At 40.1% G+C, this 21734-nt stretch overlaps 1 protein-coding gene across 2 annotated transcripts; it reads left to right on the top strand.

Annotated features, from left to right (window-relative positions):
- The first annotated feature begins 9464 nt into the window (after positions 1-9464).
- Positions 9465-20111, top strand: scrn2 (secernin 2). 2 transcript variants are annotated; one of them, XM_023413708.2, is made up of 9 exons: positions 9465-9610; positions 10317-10479; positions 11155-11336; positions 11868-12067; positions 14314-14529; positions 14668-14833; positions 17252-17432; positions 19134-19290; positions 19717-20111. In XM_023413708.2, exons 2-8 carry the CDS (start codon positions 10318-10320, stop codon positions 19284-19286), a joined length of 1260 nt encoding a protein of 419 aa, XP_023269476.1. In that variant the 5' UTR covers positions 9465-9610; position 10317; the 3' UTR covers positions 19287-19290; positions 19717-20111. The 2 variants fall into 2 exon arrangements, with proteins under 2 accessions (XP_023269476.1, XP_023269475.1); XM_023413707.2 differs by lacking the exon at positions 9465-9610 and adding an exon at positions 9769-10054.
- Positions 20112-21734: the final 1623 nt, after the last annotated feature.

The raw sequence follows: 21734 nt of genomic DNA, 5'->3' as shown, positions 1-21734 counted from the left end.
TATGTACGGATAGATTCAGCAAATTCAGCAACTATTAGTTATTACAGCTTATGTGCATAACAGTTACTGACTTTGAAAATAATAGTTTGAAACAAAAATTATTTTCTCAAGGGTCACTTGCTAACTTTTCCCACAGCTTTACTGCACTCCACTCACTGAGGAAGACAAATTACACATTTTTGTGAAAGCACAGGTTCAGCTTTTCTTCTCCTTTTCCTCGTCGACACGAGGACATGATTTCTAGTCTGAAAACATATAACTTTAAACTTCATTTCTGCAGTGCCGTTCTTTCAAAAGTACAAACTGTTTCATCGTGATATCTTATGTCACACTTTGTTATAGTTATGGTGATGCACCGAATTAAGATACTTTTTTTTAACGCTGTACAGAGCTGGTGCAGGGACCTAATGGGTGTAGTGACTGCAGCCTGTGAATCAGATGGTTGAGACCTGGAAATCCTTTGATTGCGGACACTCCTGAGAGGTGGTTAAAACGCAGGCACAATACACAAATCTGAATATCTTACTTGGCAGAAAACAGTCACTTCACTGTGCACCAGTTTATCATGATCATGATCTGGACCCTTCAGAGAAACAGCCTGTGTAGATCCCATGTGTGTAATATCACTGTTGATCTGCTATAAAAGGCTTCCACCAAATGTTGGATTTTTCACAGCTTGTGAATGTGTATCACACGTTTAATAGTTTATAACATTATCTTCCTTTGAGGCTTTTTTTTTCTTTCTTTTTTTTATTTTGCCTCCGCGCTGAGTTAATTCCTTTCCTGTCGCAGCATGTTGGTGGAGCAGCTTCAAATCAACTGACAAACACAGGCCACAGACAGGCCGGCGGGAAGTGACTTCCTACCCTCTCTGCTCCCTCTTTCTGAGGCGGCACTTTAGAAACGCTGAGTTTGAACTGATTACAAGATGGTCATGTAATAGAACCACTGGGCGAACAGCAAATATCGCCAAAAGTCCTGCTACAGCACGAGCCTCGGCAGATTTATACACACCTCAGTTCACGAAAGAGTGAGCACGCTAATCAGGAACTGTCGTTTCCATGAGCACAAACTTGACCAGCAGTGTATTACTCTGAAATACCTGCAATGATTTCACACACAGAAAAATTTTAATCTAAACTTGTTGGCAGCACAGTATAATTGAAATTTGTATAATTAGTATAATATGTCAGTGTCTCACATCTCTCAGTGTAACGTACTTGTGCACTTAGAGGAGATCAGGCCGCTGAATTGAAGACCACACACCACGTCTAAATGGTGTTTACCGACATTTTGAAATAGTCAAGCATATTTCCTCATGAATACAATGCAGCACAATCAGAGAGAGACTGCTTAATAACATTTAATTACGGTGCAATTTCAAGTAGGGGCTTACAAATTCTGCTAATGATTTAAATGTGTTTAGATAGCTTGTTTGACATTTTTTATTTCTGTCTCTTCTGTATAAGAGTTTGTGCTGTGTGTACATGAAAATGTTTGTAGTTCTTTAAAACACTCGCAAAGTACTGACATTAACTCTTGTCATGAGTCCAGCCAAACCCTGTGAATTTCAGTGTGGTTAAAGAACTGATCCTGTTTATGACTGCAGCACCTTTGACCTTTAAACACAATGTACTAAGCTCAACCATGTACTGCTTTGGCACTTTATATAAAGACATAAATGCTCTATACAGCTTTTCCACAAATACAAAATGGTGCAGGGTGTGTGCTTTCAGATGTCAATCAAACTGCAATTTTGCCAACATTTGCCGACAGCCAAATTCAATTTTGAAAATAAATAAATACCAACAGAAGCATTTTTCCAAGAGTTTTGTGAGCTGCTGCTGCTGGAACATCGCTGTATCATAAACTTTTTGTTTTCCTTTGAGTTTTTCCTGTTGGAAGCAACTAATCCAGTTTAATTGCGAGTTGCATTGCAGAGCAAGAGTATCAAATAAAAATACGGCATACTTTTTTTTTTTCTTTGCATTTTGCATTTTGTCATATGTGCAGTAGGAATTTGTATGTAGTGTGCAAGTGAGACACATTAAAGGGCTGGAACAGGGCAAAAGCTTGATCTATTTGAAAAGGATTATTTAATGACTGAACTGAACAAGCATCATCAGCTCAGCGGAGGCAGAACATGAGAGGTTTATGAAGTGAGTGGACCATAAGTTACATTTTTTCTGCCTTAAACAAACAAGACATAACATGTTAATGAGTGAGCTTTAAAGATACTAGTAGGTGGATTTCCCCAGTCTTTGTGCTAATCTAAGATAACCAGCTCCTGGAGCTATCTTTATATTTAACAGACAGACATGAGAGTGGTAGTAACTTATTTAACACTTGACAAGAAAACATATTTCCCAAAATGCTCACTGTTTCTGGCTAGAAATGGTTGTGACATGATATATTCCTGTAACTATTCGCCCATGTTCTACACACCCCATACATACCACATCACTACTTGTTAGTATCTATTGTATTTTTAATTACAGTAATTAGTCAGGAACAAGTTTTTGGAGCTTTTGTTTTGGTTTTCCCTAGAGGTTAAAATAGTTTACGCCAGAGATCAGTCTGAACTCTGGAGCTCACAGTTTGTGTGCGAGTTTTATTTCTGTGTGTACAACTTGGGATTTTCCTTAAAGGACATGTGTTTTGTATACAACATTTGCATCATATAAAGTTGGTTCTGATTCTGATTCACTGGCCTGTGACTGGTTTGACTTGCCTGTTGTCCCACGGGAACCACGCCGGTGTCCCAGACAAATCCTCCTGCCAACATGCCAGCCTCCACAGAGCTAGGCCAGCTAAAGCCTCACTTCCCCTCCAGCAGCAGAAAAAAATCCAAACAAAGTAAACAGTAAGCACCCAGTAGTCAGCTTCCTTATCCTTGTTAATTATTCAAAATCCCGAAGGAGAGACCAGCCCACAGTTGTCTTCTGAGTCACTTTTTTTTTTTCTCATACAGGCACTCACTCACCATAACAGCCCCCCCCTCTCCTCCAGTCTCCCCTTTCAACTTCAAACCCAGTCATTTCTGCAAGCAGTGCTTTGATTGTACCAAACACCTGTATTTTTCGAGGAGAGACTTCCTTGCGAGCCCCCGCCTCCCATCTTTGATTGTTAAACAGCAGTGGCGCCGTCATTACTGTCTGAGCGACTGATGCCGCCCAGCTTCCCCTCCCATCTTCCACCTCTGCCTTTTAACCGGAACTTTAATTGCTCAGAGAAAATTTGGATTGCTTTATTTTATCTAATTTTCAAACCCCCCTTTTGTGTGTGTGTGTGTGTGTAGCTGGATTTATCAGGTGAAGTGGAGATGATCAAAGATTTCCTAACAGCCATGAACTGAGCACTAACTGAGAAATGTCCTCAGGTTTGTTATAACATGTGAGACCTTTTTTAAATTTACAGCATAAAGTTGGTTGTAGCCAGATGGACACAGACACCCAACATTTTTTTCTAGCTTACCAGTAATCCCCCAGGAAGACAGACAGACAGACAGACACGTACAAACAATACACACAGACACACACACACACACACACACACACACACACACACACACACACACACACACACACACACACAGACAGACACACACACCTTTGCAGCAGTAATACCATGCTTTATTAGATGGCCTCTCCTGCCATCCTGTCTCCCCCCTCAGATTAATATCCTCTGGGCTTCTCACCAGCTGTTTCCGTCCCTTAACACCCCTCATCTTCCTCCGGCCGGCCCTCCGCTTCACATGGCAGGGCTTACAAACTGGGCCACAAAGCCTGCATGGCTTTAAGAGAGGTTCTCAGCTTAGCACGGTGTGTGTGTGTGTGTGTGTGTGTGTGTGTGTGTGTTGCAGAATGGCAGCTCTCTTGTCCACGCAACTCAAAATATATCATGGTGCCGAGACACAGTGTTGATAAGTTGATGAAATCTTTGAACTTGTGTGGTTTACACCATCTTATTTGCATCCATTTGAAGAAGAACAGACCCTGACATACCTGAAGTCATTTTAAATTTTTGCTAAGGCTACCATTTTTGCTACCCTGGAACCAGAGCGCAAAGTATACAATGACAGTGATGGGGGTCAACCTTTTCACCAGGGCAAAAGGGAACCCAGCAGAGTGCAGGCATGTGCTTCAGTGAACTGAATTATTACAGTCCTTACAGTATCTTGCTTTTTTAACTATAGCTGTCAAATAAATATAGTGAAGCAGAAGGTACAATATTTCTTCTCACAAGGCATTTGGCTGACCAGTGGTGGAAATATGATCAGTCAATCAGTCAGTCAGTGACATTGGCCATTATAGGGCTGACCCCTGCTGTTGTGGTCCAGCCAAAAAGGTCAAAGACTCAAACCACCACAGCCACACAAAAGACTATTAAAATGAACTAATGAACTCTATATTGATGACAAAATGTATCTCTGCAACACCTAATCCTCAATTTGCTTAAATTAGATCATATATGATATTTGTTAGCATTAGTAAGCTAAACTAACTTAAGCAAAAGTTAGAAACTAGCTAACGTTAGCATCCATCCATAGATATTAGACACAGCTAATTCAGAAACTCAGAAGGTGAGAAAGTAAAGTGTTTTTTTTAGTCCTACCTACAGTGTCTGCGTAACATAGAGGACAGAGCCACTGATAGGTACGCACATGAGACTTTCAGCTAATGTGAAGGTTAAGAAATGGTATGGTTCACTTTAGGAGGGTCTGAAATCATAGTACAAGATTCTAAGTGATCCAGGCATAAATGTGGGAAATATATTTTGATATATACAGTACAGTTACAGGAAGGTGGGATATATAAATGTTTCAACCCACCTGAACTATTGTTTTTACCTCTTTTGGGGGGTCCAAGTCTTAATCAGGGGGGTTAGACTCCCCCAATCTCAACCATAATTCAAACTCTGCCTGGAGCTGATATTTATATATTATTTGACTGAATCTGTGGCCTAAATCACTTTTTATCACTTCATTATTCAGTGCAGCTGTTTGTTGTCAATGTTATTTGGTGTACTGATTTGATGTAAGGTTTGATTTTCACTCGCCTATTTAGTTTCACTCTGTCTTTGCCCGTGAGTATGTGTGTGTGTGTGTGTGTGTGTGTGTACTGTATATGTGCACAATCTCTCCTGGGTGTGTCTGCCTTTGGCTCAGGTGGGTGTTTACTTCTCTTGGTGTTTTTGCTGTTTGTGTGTAAGGCCAGACAGGATGTGCGATGCTTGTCAGCACACTTCAGGAGATGAAAGGACGGAGAGGGTGTGGAGGTAGCCGAGTGCTATTCAGGTAACAGGTTGTCTTCTAAGAAATCTCTCAAGAATTCAGGCCCTGTTTCCTTCCACAGTCCTGCTGAGCCATGGGGGAAACAACACTCACCACCAGGCTGCTTCAAGAAATAACTCAACACCTTCCACAAATCTGAGTGTAAGTGAGCACCAATAGGCTCCAGGTGCTCAATCTCAAAACATGGGCGTTAGTCAAACCTCTGGAGAAACGGGGTTGGTGCTGCTTGTTTCCTGTACTCTCAGGTGTGACCTGTTATTAGACTACTTCCACATAACTGATTGCATCACCAAAACTTGAGAGATCCAGCATGAGTCAGTTTTAAGAATGGGGCCTATGTACGCGCATATTAATGAGCAACAGTTGTTCACACCACGGCATTCGTGGTGTGGAGGATGTGAATGACTAAGAATGTTGTCACTTGCTGCAATGCAGCTGGGCAGGTTTACGTTATTTGAGTGAGAACTGACAGCTGTCATGATGATCTGTTTTTAGCATAGGTGAAGTTATTCATTTGACTCCATGCTGTCAACCTTTTGTTCAGTCTGTAAACAGAGAGCTGCATCGACAGTTTAAACAGCTGACCCAAATGACCTGAAGGAGCTGCTGGACGCTACTGGGGGGCAGCGCAGCAAACTATAAACACAAAGCTTGTACATTATCACCCTATAAAATTGGCATGGCAAGCAAGTCATCAAACAGTTGTCTTTTTAGGCATCCAGCATCCATGGGGCAACATTAACATTTATTTGGAGATGTGTTTCTGGCCACCTGATAAATGTAAGTCCAATGTTGCTCTCTTCTTTTCTCTGGTTTGGCTTGTAGTCTCTCCTGAATGAAATGCCAGCTCTTTGGCAGCTAAATTACATGCTGGTTGCTAACTTCAACTTTTGGTGCTTGGAAGGTACGGTGTGTTTATTATTGTGTTATCATGAAAAACAGCTAAACGATGCTGCTGGAAACGGAGCTGGTGAAAGTGAAGCAAAACAGTAGCCTACAGTTGACGTCCATAAATCTGAAGCAGGTGAACTGAAGGGAACTACAGGCCTTCTACATGACATATGTACATTGTATTTATTTGATCTATTTTTGATATAAAAAAATATGGATTTATGCAACTTTAATGCTTGCCATGTTATTTCTGCTGTTGACTTAACAACAACCTGCACAGGTGTGTCAACTTGCACACTTGTCACTGTTTTTGTGGCCAATTTTTGTCACAGCTCTGATTCAGTCGGATGAGGATTCCATTTTTCAAGCTCAGACCGGTTCTGTTGTTTTTCAAATCAGGCAAATGCTGGATCAATTTGAATTGCTGAAAAAAAAAGGAAATGTAGTGACTGAGAAGTCTCGAACCAGGTTATTTAAAAAATAATGATTGAAAAAACAACAGTGATGTAACCACAGACCTCACTGTGAGCTGTTTTCACTGGATCTACTTTTCTACTGAAGAAATAGTCCCTATAAAAAGTGTTATTATCTGGAGTAACACAGACATTACTTCTGGAAAAGACTCATTGGTCTCAGATTTTATGAATTTTTTTTGTTTAATTTGTATGAATTCAATGCTATGAGCACCACAAATAAAATGCATCCACCCCCCTGCTGAAGGTGGAAATCTCAGGTATCTCAAAACCTGGACAAATCAAACCGAAAGTATTTACATGGTTATATCACCAGTGGTATTTTAAAAAATAGTTATTTTTGTAATCTGTGTAAATTGACTGTTGGACTTATTTTGTCAATGCAAAGGGCAACTGGAGGATGTTTGGAAGCGTCTGTGTCTGGAAAAACCGAGCCTACAGACAGGAAGTGTCAGCGACATAATTCAGTGAAACACCAGTGATGGGAGACACCCACTTGATAAACCCACTGACACACAAGAATTTGCCCAACTTTAATTACACTGATTAGTCAACATGTGATCCAGAGTGCTGGTAAAATACAGTGGTGTGCTGTGTGGTTTTCACAGTGCCACAAACTGTGACCCTCTCAGTCTGCAAAATAAACATGAAGGCCTCTTAAAAACACATTTCTTTGCTGCTTGAAGTGCAAGTTTATTGAGGTGAAAAGTTCACTGAATTTTGATTTAATTCAATAAAGCAGGTTTAGGAGTTAAATATCTAGTAATGAATGGTCAGAATGTTTATTGGTATGTCAAGTAATCGTACCATAATCTGAAATAGACCCGTGACCAGAGGTGATACAGTATGTCACTACAGTTTACTGTATTTAAGTATAATTTTGACATACCTGAATATTTCTATGTAATGTTTGCTTTTATATTTCTACTCCACTACATTTCATAGAAACATAGTCTGCTTTTAACTCTCCACTACATTTGTTTTATAATTACAGTTTCCCTACCAGTCTTCCTCCAGCTGACCATGTACTTTATCATTTCAGCTGGCTCCTTAGTTCAACAGAAGGACCTTCTAATGGACTTTTTGCTGATACTTTTGCTACTTTAACTAAGTAAAGGGTTTATACTCATTACGCTTTCTTTCTTTTTTTATCTTTATTTCTTTCTTTTTGAGAAAACAGATATAGTCTTTGATTCTTTCACAGCTTTTTCTTTTTTTAGAAAACATAAGTTGAAGAAAGAAATAAAACAAAGGTATAAACAAACGTATGTGAATTAAGTGAGTATAAAGAATATATAAAATTAGATTAATAAAAAATAAGTTAAAGAAAAACCTGTACAGTATTCTTTAAGTAGATTCCTGCACATGCCAACATATCAACAAGTATGAGCTAGAAGTTAAAGGGCCACTTGTTTTTCCATAAAGTTGGAGGATTCCCAACAGACAGATTTATTTAAAAAGAAGAGTCAAAATTGAAGCAGCAGCATGGATGCTTTAAAAGAGCTGGATGTGGTGTTGCAATGAAAAAATCTCATGTGGCCCAGAAGGCATTTTTTATGGAAGCGATAGAATAAATTAAATTCATCCTCGGATTCATTTTTTTTTGCCAGGTGAAAAAAGATTTTTACCAAAAAAAAGTTTCCATTTGTGAATTTGTCCATCTTTTTCATTCATCTGTGAAAAGAAGTGAAAAAAAACTTTGGCTGGTGAAAAAGAAAAGTTCTGGCAGGATTTGACTGTGTTTGTTTTTGTAATACTGATTTCAGCCACAAGAGGCTAAACAGGATTAAAAGCAGTCATGTTTTCTTCCGGGTGTTTCTCAACGCACTCTAAACACAAGGTAGCCTACATGTATTGTGTATTAGCAAGTTATACAACAGTCATGTCGTTGTTTTGGCTAGAAATATAATGTCATTGACAAATGTTTCCTTACAGAAAGGCTTTAGGGAGTCAGGTGAAATATAATAATAATAATAATAATAATAATATAATAATAAAGAGCAGCAAACTCCACATATCAAGTAGGTTTTAGTGGATGAATGGGTTAAATAAAACTTTTTCATCCAGGAGACTGAGGGTTTATGTCCTGTTTTATTGTTTGACTTAGCTAAGTCACTATTTTCAGTTATTTTTATTAATTTTTATTTTATATCTGTCAGAGAGAGAGAGAGAGAGAGAGAGAGAGAGAGAGAGAGAGAGAGAGAGAGAGAGAGCTGCTTTCTACATGCCTCAACCTGCTGATATTGATTGATAATTGTGAATCATAGTCAGACTGGACATCGATAGCACTGGAGAAAACCAAGTGTGCTACAGCTGGTGGACCATCAAAAAACCCATGAAGTGTTTACTGCCCTTGTCTGTCTTTTTGTCCTCTCTGTGCCTGTCATTCAGGGAGCACATCTGAGCCTGAAACTCCTACACATAGTAGAAGTCTGCCTTCAAGGCTTTCTGGTTTGTCCAACTCACTGTTTCAGTCACACAGGCATGAAATCACGATTTAAAGTGAATCTGATAACCAGCAGCCCTGGTGAAACAAATACTTTGCTTTTAATTACATACATATCTCTATATGCAGTGAATTAGAAGGCATAATTTAAGAAAAGAGCTTTATTTATTGTTAACTAAGTTTGAGAAGCAACACTGGATTACAAAAACTGTCAGGATTCCCACGAACCATGCAATCAGAGGCATCATAATCAGTATTGGCAGTGGTTTTGCTGCCCTGACAAACAGGCGAGGGGGAGGCAGACTCATGAAGAAGAGCTACATCATCACTCCGGCCTGCTGCAGCTTTACACAGGTGTGGACTGAGCGCTGTGAGACGGTGAGCTGTGCTTGTGGCCAGACGAGACGAGACCTTTAAGTACAGACCTTTGGATTTCTTGGTCACGTGACTCGGTATCTACAACCTGCCTTCTCCCTGCCGGCCGTCCGCTGTCACCGTTGCAAAAAGGTAAACATTTTCCGCAGCAGCATCCACAGACTAGCTCTAGTTTACACACTATTAGCCCTCAACTTTAACCTCGCACTCAACCGCCGTAAAAGGCGAAATGACACGAAGCGACAGGCGTGTCGCTGCTCCGGAAAGACACGGGGGGTGACAGTGTGGACACATCGCTCAGTCAGGCCTTATCTCTGTAATAAACACTGATCTCAGACCGAGCTCCGCCAAAGGCTGCCTCTTCTATCGGCGCACTTTTTTTAGCGACATAATTTCCGGGATTGAAAGCGATTCATTGTAGCAAATGCGGGAGGAGAGCGATAATAAGAGCAACGTGGCGGTCGGATTTGTGAAGATTACAGTCAGTAAAGTGCCCTGCACAAGACTGCCTCCTAATCCCTGTGTGAAAGGGATGGGCAGTGCACCGGCTGGATCTGACTTTCTGCAAAAAGCTGGGTGGGGAATGGAAGCAGACTCTTCCCCTTGACTCCACACATGCACATTATGGTCAAAAAGGGTGTAGGCTCACACACTTGTGATGGATGTTAAACACATTGTCAGACTCTGAAGATTAGTTTTAAATCAGAGTGTTTATATGAGGTAGTTACTTGGTTGAATGAGTGCTTATTTTACATCTCATCAATTTTAATTCCTCCCCCAGAGCCAGCCAGACTTCTCTCTGCCACCCACTTGACTTGTTATTGTTTCTTTCTCGCAGGATGGCAGAGGCTCCGATGTCATGTGATTGTTTTGTTTCCTTGCCCCCCGGCTCTCGCGATGACCATGTGATTTTTGGGAAGAACTCTGACCGTCCCCAGAATGAGGTGCAGGAGGTGGCCCACTACCCTGCAGAATCTCACCCTCCAGGCTCCATGCTGGAGGTAAACAGCCTCGCTTTCCCACAACACCACTCAAGCAGACATGCATTGCAGAAAATTATTTAACAAATGAAAAGATTTTGAATCACATATTTTCTGATAGTAGTACTGCATTGGTATTCAAAAGACCCTTGTCTGAGACTGTTGTCTGAACCAGAACTGTTAAACATTTACTCAGAGACTTAATGTAGAAACATTGCTTCCTGTTAATGGTTGAGGGGAAGTCACTGATGAAATTCTTCCTCCCGTTTGGCCTCTCATTTGTATTAAATTCGTCTTTTAGCTCAGTGGCAGATCAGATCAGTTACTGAGCCTAACATAGTGTGGAAAAGTATTACAGTCTGTCATTTAATGCTGATATAAAAAGATCAGAATTGGAAGACAAGTAGTATTTTGCATACTGCACACGACTCTGAAGTATGTGCTCTTAAAATTCTTAAAATTGACAATAAAATTCCTCTTTTTCTTCCTCTATTTTTTGTTTTCTGAGTGGAACAAATAGATGCTCTAATATGCATGTATGTTAGAAAGACCATATGTGTTATTTTATCAGTTATGCTCTCCTTTCCCTCCCACTGTATACAGCACACTGAAACCATCTGTGCACTGTAATGTGACTTTAGTATAAAGAACAACATTCTCAGTGGCTCTCTTTCTGTCTTTTTTTTTTATCTGCAGTGCACATACATCCAGATCCCTCAGGTGGAGCAGACTCATGCTGTCATCCTCAGCAAACCTGCCTGGATGTGGGGCGCAGAAATGGGAGCCAACGACCAGGGGGTCTGTATTGGGAATGAGGCAGTGTGGACCAGAGAGCCCGTCGTCCCCGGAGAGGCTCTGCTGGGTATGGACCTGGTCCGGTGAGCACCAAAAAGTCTTTGATACTGCATTCATCAGAAAACAATGATCTCTGTAGCTGAGGCAGCAACCTCCCACTGCGCCCTAATCAAATACAGTGTGGATATTGTATACTCAGTGGAAGTATTAACTTAATTCTCTCAGGCTTTGATCAGAAGGGTGTGTAGATTGTCACGAGCATGTTATGACAGGTGTAGTGAGTACTGTTGAAGCGTGCACTTATCTGTTCATGACTGTGTATACTCATACAGTCAGTATGGGGGGTTGCCAAGTGATTCTCAAATACAGTAAAACTTCCAAACACATGGTAGAGGAGCGCGTAAACATCGCCAACAATCTCCACTGATCTTCTCGGTTTGTGAAAAAGTCTAAATGATCAAACATTTAGTAGCTAAAAACATAAACAATAAATGACAATGAATATTTACCATTAGTAACTTAGTATCATCTGGAACAACATAACTGATGCCTTTTTGAAGAGGAAACTCACGTATTACATGTCTAAGTAACCCAGCATGACCTGTGATCATAAGACTGGGGCTGGAGCGTGGAGACAGCGCCTGGGCAGCGCTGACAGTGATCACCGGCCTGCTGGAGCAGCACGGCCAGGGCGGACAGTGCAAGGAGGATCCGGAGTCCTTCAGCTACCACAACACCTTCCTCCTGGTGGACCGCAACGAGGCATGGGTCCTGGAAACTGCTGGGAAGCTGTGGGTGGCACAGAAGGTCACAGGTGAGGACTGAGGGTTAACAACTGTGGGTGCAAAACGAAGGGTGCTGGTATAATGTAGACAAATAGGCTCTATAGGTGCTGAACTGGTGACTTTATGGATATACTACTGAGAACAGAGACAATTTAGTGACAGTAAGCCTGTTGCTTAATACACCTCAGATGTGAGGCCTGGTCACGTTGAACAACCTTGTGTGTCTGTTTTTTGTCTGTTTATTTGTATCAAGAACTTAATGTAGTTTGCGTAGACTGGAGGTGAGTTGTTACTTGTTAACAGATTTTTTGTCACACTTTAATCAGTGCAAAACATAAATTGTGCTTTTCACTTGACTGTACTAAAATGAAGCTGTAGCGTTAACAACTTGCACCATTTGTGTGTGTGTGTGTGTGTGTGTGTGTGTGTTTGTACCCTTTGAACATCCGTCTTTAGCAATTTGTGCAGGAAAAAAAACTTTTAAGAGTGTGAGGTAAATTATAAATAATGAGGTCTAATCCAAATACAAAAAATACAGTATCTAGCAAGGCCGTGTGTTGTTTGATATTCATACTGTGTGTGCAGCATCAACTTCAGCTGTCAAGTTGAGTTTGTTAAAAAAAAAAGCCCAAATTCACACAATTTTCTGAAAGGGCTTTACAACCTGTACAGCATGTGACACCCTTTATTCTGTCTTTATCTTCGTTTTGAATGAGAAATATCCAGCGCTCTTTTCCAGAAACCTGCACAACCAAATACTACAAAGAGCCAAGACTACAGGAAAACAGTAGATTGTACAAACAAGAGCTGAAACACTGACTGACACAACTTAAATTCTATCAAATGCCTCTTTTGCATTTGTAAATCTCAACAGTGGTTAGCTTTGAGTTTTATTTGGAGCTGAAAATCGTTCCCAGTAAATGTGCTATTTCCTCATGTTTGAGTAATATTTGCTAAAACTACAGTTCTGTTAGAAAGTCATGGAGGCTTTTTTAAACAGGACTGAGTCTACATGCCATGCTAGCAGCTGCCATGAGGCTGTACTTAGTCACAGGTATGTTTTGAAACAGATGCTGTGGGACAGAAATCTTCGTCTGGGCCGGATGAGTTCAGATCCTCCACCACATGATTTGTAGACTCAGTAAAAACACTAGCAGTCTTCTGAGTTCAATGTGATGAACACTTTATTGCAAATAGAATAAAAAACAAAGCAACAAAACCTGGTCCGGCCTCGGGAGCGAACACACACAGTTGTGCTATCTCTTACCACTCTTGTTGGGGGCATAGTGTTCGGGGCCCTACTATTCTCACGCTCTTTTACCTGACCTTGTGCTAGTTCACCATTATGTCATCATTTGGTTACTTGGTGTCAGATGCTCCTCTGTTTTTAATTAAATTGCTGGATATCAGTTGCTTCCCAAAAACCATTCAGTTCTATGTTCAATTGTATCCTGCAGCACCCCACAGAAAATGAACTGTTTTATCCATCGTGCCATGGCCCTCTTCTAGCATACCAAATAAATATTTATACTTTTAATCGAACTGGCAATAAATGGTTACACATATTTATTTATGTATTTGATAAAATAAGTAAACAAAAAAAGGAAAAGCCTGCTAATATGCTCACAGAGACTGTTTAGCTGGTATAATGTTTACCCTGGTCACTGTCTTAGTTTAAAATGTTAGGATGCTAATACTTGCTAATTAGGGCTAAACACAAAACCCTAGTAACACCATTAGTTTTGCAGGTATTTGGTCATAAATCATAATCTTGGACAGATAAAAACATGCTAGTGGCTAAAAGCATCTGCAGGACTAAGGTTACACCAGACTAAAGTTACGCATTGACTATTCAGCTGCTTAATCTGCCTTTCAGAGCAAATCAACAGTAAACCACACAAGAAGGGTAAAAATCCATATAAAATATTTGAATACTTAGATGACTCCTATTTGCTCTTTAGCGTGGGAAACTAAATGAGCAAGTCTTTGTTCATTCTTCAACATGAAACAACAGCTTATATAGATGTTTCATATAACTCAGTGAATCCTGAAACTGTGGTGAAGAAATGCTCATTCATCACAGTTAGCTGACTCTGTCAAATGGACATAAACCCTGCAGGCTGTTCTGCTCAGTGTGTGTGCAAGTACAACACAAACCAGCATGCATTACATAAACCATATGTTTCTGGCTAATTGGCGGTCCTATGTGATTGCCTGTAGCTGGAAGTTGCAGGAAAGGCATGTTCACGGACTAACAGCCTCCTGCTCCTTTCAGAGGGTGTGAAGAACATCTCCAACCAGCTGACCATTGGCACTGAGATCTCCGCAGAGCACCCAGAGCTGCGGAGCACGGCCCAAGCTCAGGGCTGGTGGGACGGTGAAAGAGAGTTCAATTTCTCTGAGGTGTTCAGCCCTGAGAACCCACCTGCTCGGATGGAGCTGGCCAAACGGCGCTACAAGGGAGGCACAGAGCTGCTCCAGCAACATGACGGTAAGGCTGCTCCACTACTTCCTTTCCTTTAATACTCTGTGTTATAGTGACTGTGAAAGTCCGTTTTAAATGTTTGTATTTTCAATTAAAATCTGTGGTAAGTCATCCACTCTGTGTCTCTTCTGTGTCTGGTCTCAGGCTCAGTGACGGCAGAGGTGATGATGTCCATTCTGAGGGACAAGCCCAGTGGCATCTGCATGAATTCTGGTGGTTTCTGCACTACAGGCAGCATGGTGTCTGTTTTGCCCAGAGACTCCAGCCTGCCCTGCATCCACTTCTTCACTGCCACCCCAGACCCCTCCAGGTTTGTCTGACTAAACTAACAATTCCTCTACATTATAAACATTGGTTAAGACTATGATAACCAATTTATACTGCAACATATTCATATACTTATAACTTATATACTACTATACTACTATACTACTATACTACTATACTACTATATTACTATAATACTATACTTATAAAGCACTTGATTAGGAACACCATACTAATACTACGTAGGTACTAATACTTTGCTCTCAAAACAGCCCGGGCTCTTCCTGGCATGGAATTCACATTTGCGACTCTGCTCCATGTTGACATGACTGCATCACATCATTTCTGCAGAATTGTCAGCTGAACATTCATGCTGCTAATCTGTGAATATAGGATTCATATCTGGTGATGGTGGAGGCCAGTTCACTGAACTCATGGTCATGTTCATGATACCAGTTTGAGATTAATTTTTACTTTGACATGGAGCATTATCATGCTGGAAGTAGCCATTAGAAGATGATAAACTGTGGCCATAAAGGGATGCACATGCATGGCAGTCAAACCATGATGGGTATGATTGGGATTGGGTATTAAAAGTGGGGTTGTGTGAGGTACTCATAAATAGTCGGTACATTACCCACAGTAGATTCTGCTCAGCACTCCTCCAGTTAGGAAAGCCGACCGGGAGCACCCAGCGATGTGTTGCTATGCACAGGGCCACCCGAAAAAACGTGTTTCAAAAAACGCCCATCGAAACAGTTCAATATCTGTTTAAATGTATACTTGATGTAGAATATTTTCAGCGGTTTATCTTCCTATGAAAACAGCACTTTTCTTTGGAATTATGCTGCAGCCGCAGCCGCAGGACGACTGAGTAAATCCAAGCGGCGTGACACTGCGCTCTGTAGGTGCACTTGTGCGTAGGAATTCGGAAAATCAGTGGTTGAAAAATGTAGTCCCAAAGGAACTTTTCCATAGCCTTTCTTTCAGCTCCAATCTGGCCATTCTCCTCTCACAAATCTCATCAAGAAGTTGTTTCCGTTTTCCTTTGGTTGTTTGTGAAAATCCCAGGAGATCAGCAGTTGGGAAACACTCTAACTCGCCCATCTCGCACTTATAATCATGCCATGGTCAGTGATCATGTGAACATTAATTGAAGCTCCTGACCTGTATCTGCATGATTTTATGCTCTGCATTGCCGTCACTTGATTGGCTGATTGGATGAATGCATTAATAAGCAGGTGCAACACTCTATAGGCAGCTGCTGTACACTGAAAAAGCTTAAAGCTGTTAAATTTGCCATATTAATTCATGGGTCACACAGTGGCAAATTGAACTGCATGGTTTTGGCTCTAGTTTATACCATATATTTATGTGTGTGCAGTTCTGTTTGTTCTCTTATAGAGTTAGTTGAACTAACTAAAATATCTGTCGTAGAACTTTGTGTCTATGTAATTATGTAAGCTGCCATAATTAGTACATTACATGGTTCTTTCTAGGAAACTTTTGCAGAGCTGTAAAATAAACCATTGCCTATATGTGCTGCATTACCTTTAAAGGGCCTATTTGTAAGTTAGGTTTTGTTATTGCTATGCAGCCAACGTAAGCATTAAAAACAGTTTGTTTACCAGACTAGAAGAAATGTTTCAGGTTAAGCATCAAACATTCCTTTACTCACCAAGAGCTGTTTCCCGCAACGGAAAGCAATGCCAATGTTAACTCTTATTTTGCGTCTATTTCTATCACTTATTTTCTTCTACTGAAGTTAGCATGCTAACTAACTAGCTTGACCCAGTCAGCCCACATGTCACTTTCCAATACCGAGTCACTGTAGCATCCAGTCTGCCCTGAAGAGGTAGCTGCTCAGAGAGCAAATTATAATCTCTTGTCTTGTAAATGCAACGACGGCCGAAGCTCTTGGCAAGATTGGTAAATAAACAGATGTTAATACTAATGTTGCCTATGTAGCAAAAGCAAACTTACAAATAGCTCCTTTAGATGTTGCAAGATATGGCAATGTGTCTCTTAAGACCACTGCTATGCTTAAATATGTCACTTTGCCTCTTGAGTTCGACCCCAGACACTCCCACCAAAAGGGAACAAACATCCCAAATGCTGGACTCATTCACTCTTATATCCTAAATTCAGTTGCGTGCTGTTAGGCTGAAACACTGGGTACTGGTGCCAAAACTTTTCATGTCAGATGACTTCCTGGTGTGTGGAAGGTTCTGCTTAGGAAGAAACTGCAGTGGAAGTAATGTGTTTTACCTTTATGGCATCAGAAACAAAGTTGTTAGCATTAGCAAAGATAGCTAATTAAAAGGACAGTGAAAAAACTCCAAACTTTGATCGTAGGCTTTTCCTACATTCTGTCTCTACTTTGCAGTCGGAATTTCTTAGTTTGCATTTCTCTCTTTCCTGTTCCTTTCCCTGTTAACCCTCCCCACCTGTACCCTGGTAGGTCTATATTCAAGCCTTTTATCTTCTCGGACTGTTCTACTCCAGTGCTGAGGGTGGTCTCCCCACAGTTTGGCCCAGATGACCCTGTCAGGCAGCAGCCTCGCTTTCAGAGCCAGGTGGACCGCAGACACGACCTCTACAAGGCTCACCAGGTGGCGCTCAACACCATGGAGACCAACCCGGTGGGCATTACTGAGAAGCTGAACTTGTTCGGTTTTTGTTCATAAATCACAGGAAAGTCAGACAGCACAGGACTGACACTCCCAGTGGTGGACAGGACCTCACAGTTAGTGCGGACAAGACACATGGCACGAGTGTAGACTAAACATGAACACACAAGTACACACTCAGAGCCAAAGAGCCGGGTTTCCGTCATGACTACACTGCAACCAAACACCAAGCTGAGAATGCTGGCTTGTAAAACAAAGTGACATTTAACATTTAAGCTGCCAGTTTAAATCCTGTTTGAGATGACTTGTACTTTTTTATCAGATCAGTGTCAGTTATTATTTTCTCAAAGGTTTTAATCTGAATTTAGCTACAGTATTACATAATAAGTCAGGTAGTGTAAGGTGAATCGACAGTTACTGGAAGGCCAGTAGGTACAGATACATAAGAGTCGAGTGTTGTAACTTGTTCGCTGCAACCCAATTCCTTACTTTACACCAGTGCCAATCAGGTTTCAGTATGTTGCACTTTCTGACCACTTGAAGGCAATAGAAACAAGCTGTGAACACAACATTGACATATCATCATGTTTAAGTTGATATGGTGAATTTGTTAGCAAATAGTTACATATTAACACATCCAGTAGATATGGAGCAACATAATCATTCATTTGGAATCATGTTTGTTTTCACCTGATTAATGGAAGTGAAGTATTCACTCTCTTTTAGCTCTGTTCTTGCTCCCCACCAACTTCTGAAGAAAACATCTATTTTTAGCTGCTGAAAGCTCATGTGTTCACCAGCTAGTCGCCAACTGTGTCTGTCTGCTGTTTGGTGTTGAGCAGTGTACAGTAGGATTTTAGAGCAGCGCAGTTGCAGGCTGAATAATGAACTGAGGCATGCCAATATAATATCAATAAAAACAATAAAGAAATAATGGTAAAATATACAGTAGCACAAGAAAAGTGTAATTAAGTCCACAACTTTAGTAACTAATGTCAGGTAAGTTGCACTTAAAAGAAGTAATTTCCATCTAAAGTTTGCTAACATTAGCTAACATTAGCTGTAAGGTAGGCCTACTAGAATGTGTGTATGTATTTCTTCTTTTTTAAGACGCATAGTTTTGCTTTAAAATAAATCCAGGTGATAAAGTAAACTATGGTAAATAAAATTAATTCTTGACTTTGGAAAGTTGGTTTAACAAAACAAATCAAAGTTCACTTATTTTGGAGTTTTCTTCCATATCACATATATTTTGCTTCCTTTTTGCGAAGTTGGCAGTGGCTTTTCAGAGTTGCAGTTTGGTTATATATTTTGATGCATTTATTTTTCATAATTTCTTGTTTTTACAAAATGGTTAATTGTATTGGATATTTTGTAAACTAGCTGTGAAAATACTCTGTGATTTAGTATATAGTTCATACTGTATTCTATGTATAATTGAATTTGGGGCAAAACTATTGGCTGCTGTTTTGGTGAGCAGCCACACAGTTTAAAACCCAGATTAGCTTGTAGAGGAAATGGGGGTGTGTGATAGCAGGTGTGTAATTGCTGTTATTAAGTCTACGTCCTCCACTAAAGACGTCTGGTTGAATTAGACTTAGGATTCTCAAAAGGCCAAGAATGGGAACTAGGTTCTTTTAAATGTACATGATGTTACATACAGGGACATTGCCATAACATGGTTTAATCTTGGTCTTTTTCTCTCTGTCTCAGGATGAGGGCTTGGCTGTCTATGAGATTCTGAGGGACCTGGAGTTGCAGTGTCTGAGTGAGATTTCAGCCATGCTGAGTGGAGAGATACCAGGAGACGAACTGGGGGACTTGTTTTTTGATTGCGTGGATACAGAGATTAAGTTCTACCAGTGAGGAGGTAGGAAGCTTCAAGAGTTGAATTTGGTGTAGTATAAGTGCATGAATGTTAACTGTGAGATTGTTAAGTTTCCTGTTGTTAAAGAAAACGCTGGAGCCGAGAAACTCGAACACCGAAGAGATCAATCAGAGTCATCACTATTGGGTGACAATTAGATAAAGTCTGAGCTGGTTAAAGACAGAAATCTGAAAATAGACAATTCATCTTCACAGCATGCAGGTGTATTTTTGGTATAACAAGCAGTTAGGAGGTGAGATCAATAATAAGAACTTGTAAATTGTGTGTTTCAGCTGCTCCAGCGCTTGTGCCTTATCTCATTATTCACATGCTGATAGAGAAATATTTCTGTGTGGGAGTGTGATCGTGACAGTTTCTAGCAAAGCTAAATAAGCCTAACGTGCTGTGTGAACCTGTCCTCTCTTACAGTGCCCTCAGGTGGACATCCCTAGTGCTCGCAGAGTGGCAGGAGAAGGCCGTGGGACTGTTACAACCTCTGTGTTCCTTGTCTGATTGGCCTCCGCCTCACTCACACAACACACATGCCTGACACCATTCCATCAGTAACACAGACTAAATGTCTAAACTGCACATGTGATTGGAGCATATTTATCATCTGTATCACCCAGGGAGCAATGACTGCACCTCATTAGTGAGCATAATGATGTAGACTACACAGGCACCCATGTAGAGCTGTGTGATGTTGCACAAATACTGTAAGTATGGCATTTGTTTAACATTTTGATTGTTGCTGCAAATGAATGGGTTGTCATTTGTTTGATGGCTTCCTGTAGGGAGAGATCTAATAAAGAATGTGCATAGTCTGTGCTGAGTGTGTTCTGAGCTTTCTGACCACCATAGTGGTGTGGATGTATGTACTGGTGCATCCACATTAAGTGGGTGGAATTCATCTTTTTCTCACTGTCCTTTGTCCAGACTAAAACAGCATTCTCTTCCCTTACCAAAATGGAAATTTTCCAAAATGGCCTCCAGAGTGTGTAGATCTCAGAACGCCAGCTTGTGTGTGCAGAGGTTAAACAGAGTTTTTACTAAACTATGATTTAAGCCTGCCCCACTTAGTGTTAGGTTTATCTGTGATTACTCATGTGGGATATCAATATAGTCCAATACACTGCAGATATTGTTTTAATTAGTGTAATAATAATAATAATAATAATAATAATAATAATAATCGTTAAAAGCTTTATTTGTATAGCACCTTTCAAAAGACAGTTACAAATTACTTAACAAGAGGTAAGGCAAGGTAAGTTAATTTATATAAAATATAACATTAAGATGACATTACAGATTTGAATAAATTAAAATATTTAATAAGTCAAATCAAGATTGCATAAATTCAGAAGAAACTTAAGACACCATTTTTAAAAAGTATTTATTTAAAAAATAAATGATAAAATAAAGAGATGAAAAACAGTTTAAAGTTCTACAACATTGAGGAGGAGAATGTGGTAAAGTAATAATGAGATAGAACATTCTAAAATGATCAAAAATAATCAATAAAATTAGAATCAGGAGAATGACTTAATATAATAATAGATTTAAGAAGTTTGAAATCAATTCAGACCCCAAGCCCTAAGAAAACACACCTTCAAAAATGTGTCTTAACGAGGGATTAAAAAGAGGACAAGGACCTGGGGATTTATGTTGATTTTGTTAAATGATGTAATTATTGTAAAGATTATATCATGGCAGCACAGCAATTTGAGAATGACTGCAGGTTGATGTTGTCTTTATGGTTCACAGTTTAATCACCAATTCATATTCGTTCAGTTGTCTGACAACAGTAACAGAAAAGATATGTAAATGATGATGATGATAGGTGTAATGAGCTCTCACTTGGCAGAATAACCAGCTGTGGGTATGTAGTTTAGTAACAGGTTGGTTGTGTGGCAGCAAAGTTAAGGAGAAAACTGTCTCTACCCTTTTCTGTGATCACGCATTTTAAACATTGATACAGCTGATCATACAGCCCAGCTGTTATTGAAATACTGATGTGGTCTTCACTGATGTGTCTGTCCCACTCCTTACCAGATGTTGGTGTTTGCCACCTGAAAAGAGGGTGGAGTAGAAGAGATTTTAGGTGTTCAGGTGTTTCACTGTGAACAGAGGTTTCTACAAAAATAAAGATGCAAATCATTTTCACATCTGCATTTTAAAATTTAGACATTCTAATGTAGATGTAGTTTCAATCTATGGATTAGTTTTTCCAAGACATATCCCAACTGTTGTCAGATTGATTTCCATAAAAGTTTGACCTCAGACCCTATGTTTCTCAGAGGATAACTGGGGGGTTTGGGTTTTGTCTATATCTTATATACTCATACTAACTTGTAATAATTACATTAATTTGTCCCAGTCCCTGTCTTTTAAAGATGAATTAATTACAGTAAAGTCATCCAACTTTGTGAACTTACATTTTGGTCTAG

This window comes from Seriola lalandi, unplaced genomic scaffold (genome assembly GCF_002814215.2).
Source record: "Seriola lalandi dorsalis isolate HSWRI2012SDOR001 ecotype SW California unplaced genomic scaffold, Sedor1 jcf7180002054518, whole genome shotgun sequence".
NCBI lineage: Eukaryota > Metazoa > Chordata > Actinopteri > Carangiformes > Carangidae > Seriola > Seriola lalandi.
This window is presented reverse-complemented; position numbering and strand designations above follow the sequence as displayed.

Excerpts from the sequence above, each read along its gene's own strand:
- scrn2 (XM_023413707.2), top strand. The coding sequence starts at position 9,903 with ATGCGGGAGGAGAGCGATAATAAGAGCAACGTGGCGGTCGGATTTGTG. Across the intron at positions 10,055-10,316 it reads GACTTTCTGCAAAAAGCTGG|GATGGCAGAGGCTCCGATGT; the intron begins GTGGGGAATGGA and ends TCTTTCTCGCAG. Across the intron at positions 10,480-11,154 it reads CTCCAGGCTCCATGCTGGAG|TGCACATACATCCAGATCCC; the intron begins GTAAACAGCCTC and ends TTTTATCTGCAG.